General features: G+C 31.8%; 1 protein-coding gene across 3 annotated transcripts in view; it reads right to left on the reverse strand.

Annotated features, from left to right (window-relative positions):
* The window catches only part of LOC108741609 (nuclear factor NF-kappa-B p110 subunit-like), a 33764-nt gene extending 31784 nt beyond the window's left edge, over positions 1-1980 (reverse strand). For all 3 annotated transcript variants that reach the window (XR_003232117.1, XM_025979485.1, XM_025979486.1), the window contains exon 1: positions 1813-1980. Coding sequence is in view for 2 of the 3 variants with exons in the window: in XM_025979485.1 (XP_025835270.1) it covers positions 1813-1936 (124 nt within the window). In the remaining variant the exon portion in view is untranslated. The remainder of the gene's footprint in view (positions 1-1812) is intronic.
* Between the last annotated feature and the right edge of the window lie 6 nt (positions 1981-1986).

Here is a 1986-nt window from a genome sequence, read left to right on the forward strand (position 1 = left end):
TTTACATTAGTTGACATTGGAATTGAGACATGAAGTTTAGTCAGGTAGGTAGTACTCACCAAGTAAAGTAGTGTAGTAGTATTTACTAGAATTTTGTTTATTATTTGTTTAAAAATGAATGTGAGTGAGATACAGGCCCTTAAAGTTTTCTTAATCGGAGGAAATTCCGGTAGGTACGGCCCTGGCTTCAGCCTTCCGTCAGCTGTTCCCGCCAAACATCGTTTGTCCTAAAACATATCTTCCTAACATTATTCTAATGTATCAGCCCGCCTTCGGCGGGCAGGGGCATTAAACAAACTCGAGTCTGTCATACATCTACCTAACTAAACAATGACGTCATCAATGCATATTTGGCGAGAACAGCTGACGAAGGGCTGCAGCCAGGGCCGTACCAACCGGAATTCCCTCCAATTAAGAAAATTTTAGGAGCCTGTATCTCAAGTTACATTGGTTTCCGCATGGAATTAATACTACCACACGATTCTACAGGGTGAGTACTACCTACCTAACTAAACTTCATGTCTAAATTCCAATGCCAACTAATGTAAAAAATGACCAAAATAAGAAATAACGAATATGAAAAATTTTTAACTGACTTTTGGCAGTGAATATGCCTTGATTTCAACTTCGAAACAAAAATCTAATAATAATGAGCGTAAAACTTTCTAATATGTTTAAATAATAATTAAAACTTTAAAATTGCATTTATTTCAGACAATTATAAATATCATCATTATATTATCAAGTAAAAACTACATTTTCAGCTAACTTTTCATGTTTTCCTCGATAACCATTTAGTAAATTTGCATAACCTTACGCTAAAGTGATTCTCCAGAGTTCAAGACACTTATTATAAAAGTTTGAAATTTCTGGTAGCTTATATAAATAAATCTAATTTGTTCGGTTAACGAATCTCCATAAAATTACAATTTTTTAAAATTTCAATAACTTTTTAACGGTTTAGTGAATCGATTTGTAATTTTTACAGGATTTTTAGAAATGAATGAGGAACGTTTTTCCAAATTTTTATTTGTCTCGTAACATTTTGACATACCTCCTAAACATCCTTAAAAGCGATTCGACGCTGCGCTATCCTTTGTTTTATGTCTGCAACTCCTTCCATCCTGAATTACCGAACTTTCGAGATTCCGAAAATCAGCGACTTTACTTTTTCGTATCCTCTCTGTGTATATTCACTCTTACCCTACTTTTTATTCGCTTGCATATTTTTCATAACATAAAATTGAGTTTCGCTTAGAAACTCCCGTCACTGATTCTATTTATCGCTCCGGTTGATTTATCCGACTGTTTTACTTAATTACATTGTTTCTTTAGTTCTATGCATACCTTTATCACATTTTTTATCAAAAGTTTACTTTCAATTGGTTTCCAAAGAAAGTAGTGTAATATCTCACAACATTTAGTTTTTCTGGCCATACTATGGCATATAACCAAACAATTTCCAGTTTCTCGCCGCATTTAGGCGTTTTCCTTATTGTTAGTTAATAATCTAACGTTAAAATGCAAACATTAAACGACTACATAAATAAGACTGTACCATTTTCTACTATATTACAGTAAAAAATTCAATACAAAAAAAAAGGTATAGATAATACTTGATGGAATCGGTATTTACTTGCTGAAAATTCATCATAAAAAATAATAGAACATGCAATTTTTCACAATGATTTTATTGGAACACTCGACCTGAAAAAGTTACTGTGTTAGCGAAACAAATGTGAAAAAAATAAAACATTGTGAAAAATTACAAGTTTTATTTTTTTTTTAAGAATAAAAAACAAATATTTTTACCTGTCTCATTTATGGTGTTTGTAACTTCTAAAATTTCTGGAAGATCTTCGAAATGTAGCGAAGGATCGTCTGCGATAAAACTCGAATAATTGGGATCGGTAACGGCAACCTCAAAATCTAGCATTATATTTTTTAATAACAAACCGCCTTTAATTTAATGTTATTAAATATATA

The sequence above is a fragment of the Agrilus planipennis genome, unplaced genomic scaffold (genome assembly GCF_000699045.2).
Source record: "Agrilus planipennis isolate EAB-ADULT unplaced genomic scaffold, Apla_2.0 scaffold320, whole genome shotgun sequence".
Classification (NCBI taxonomy): Eukaryota; Metazoa; Arthropoda; class Insecta; order Coleoptera; family Buprestidae; genus Agrilus; species Agrilus planipennis.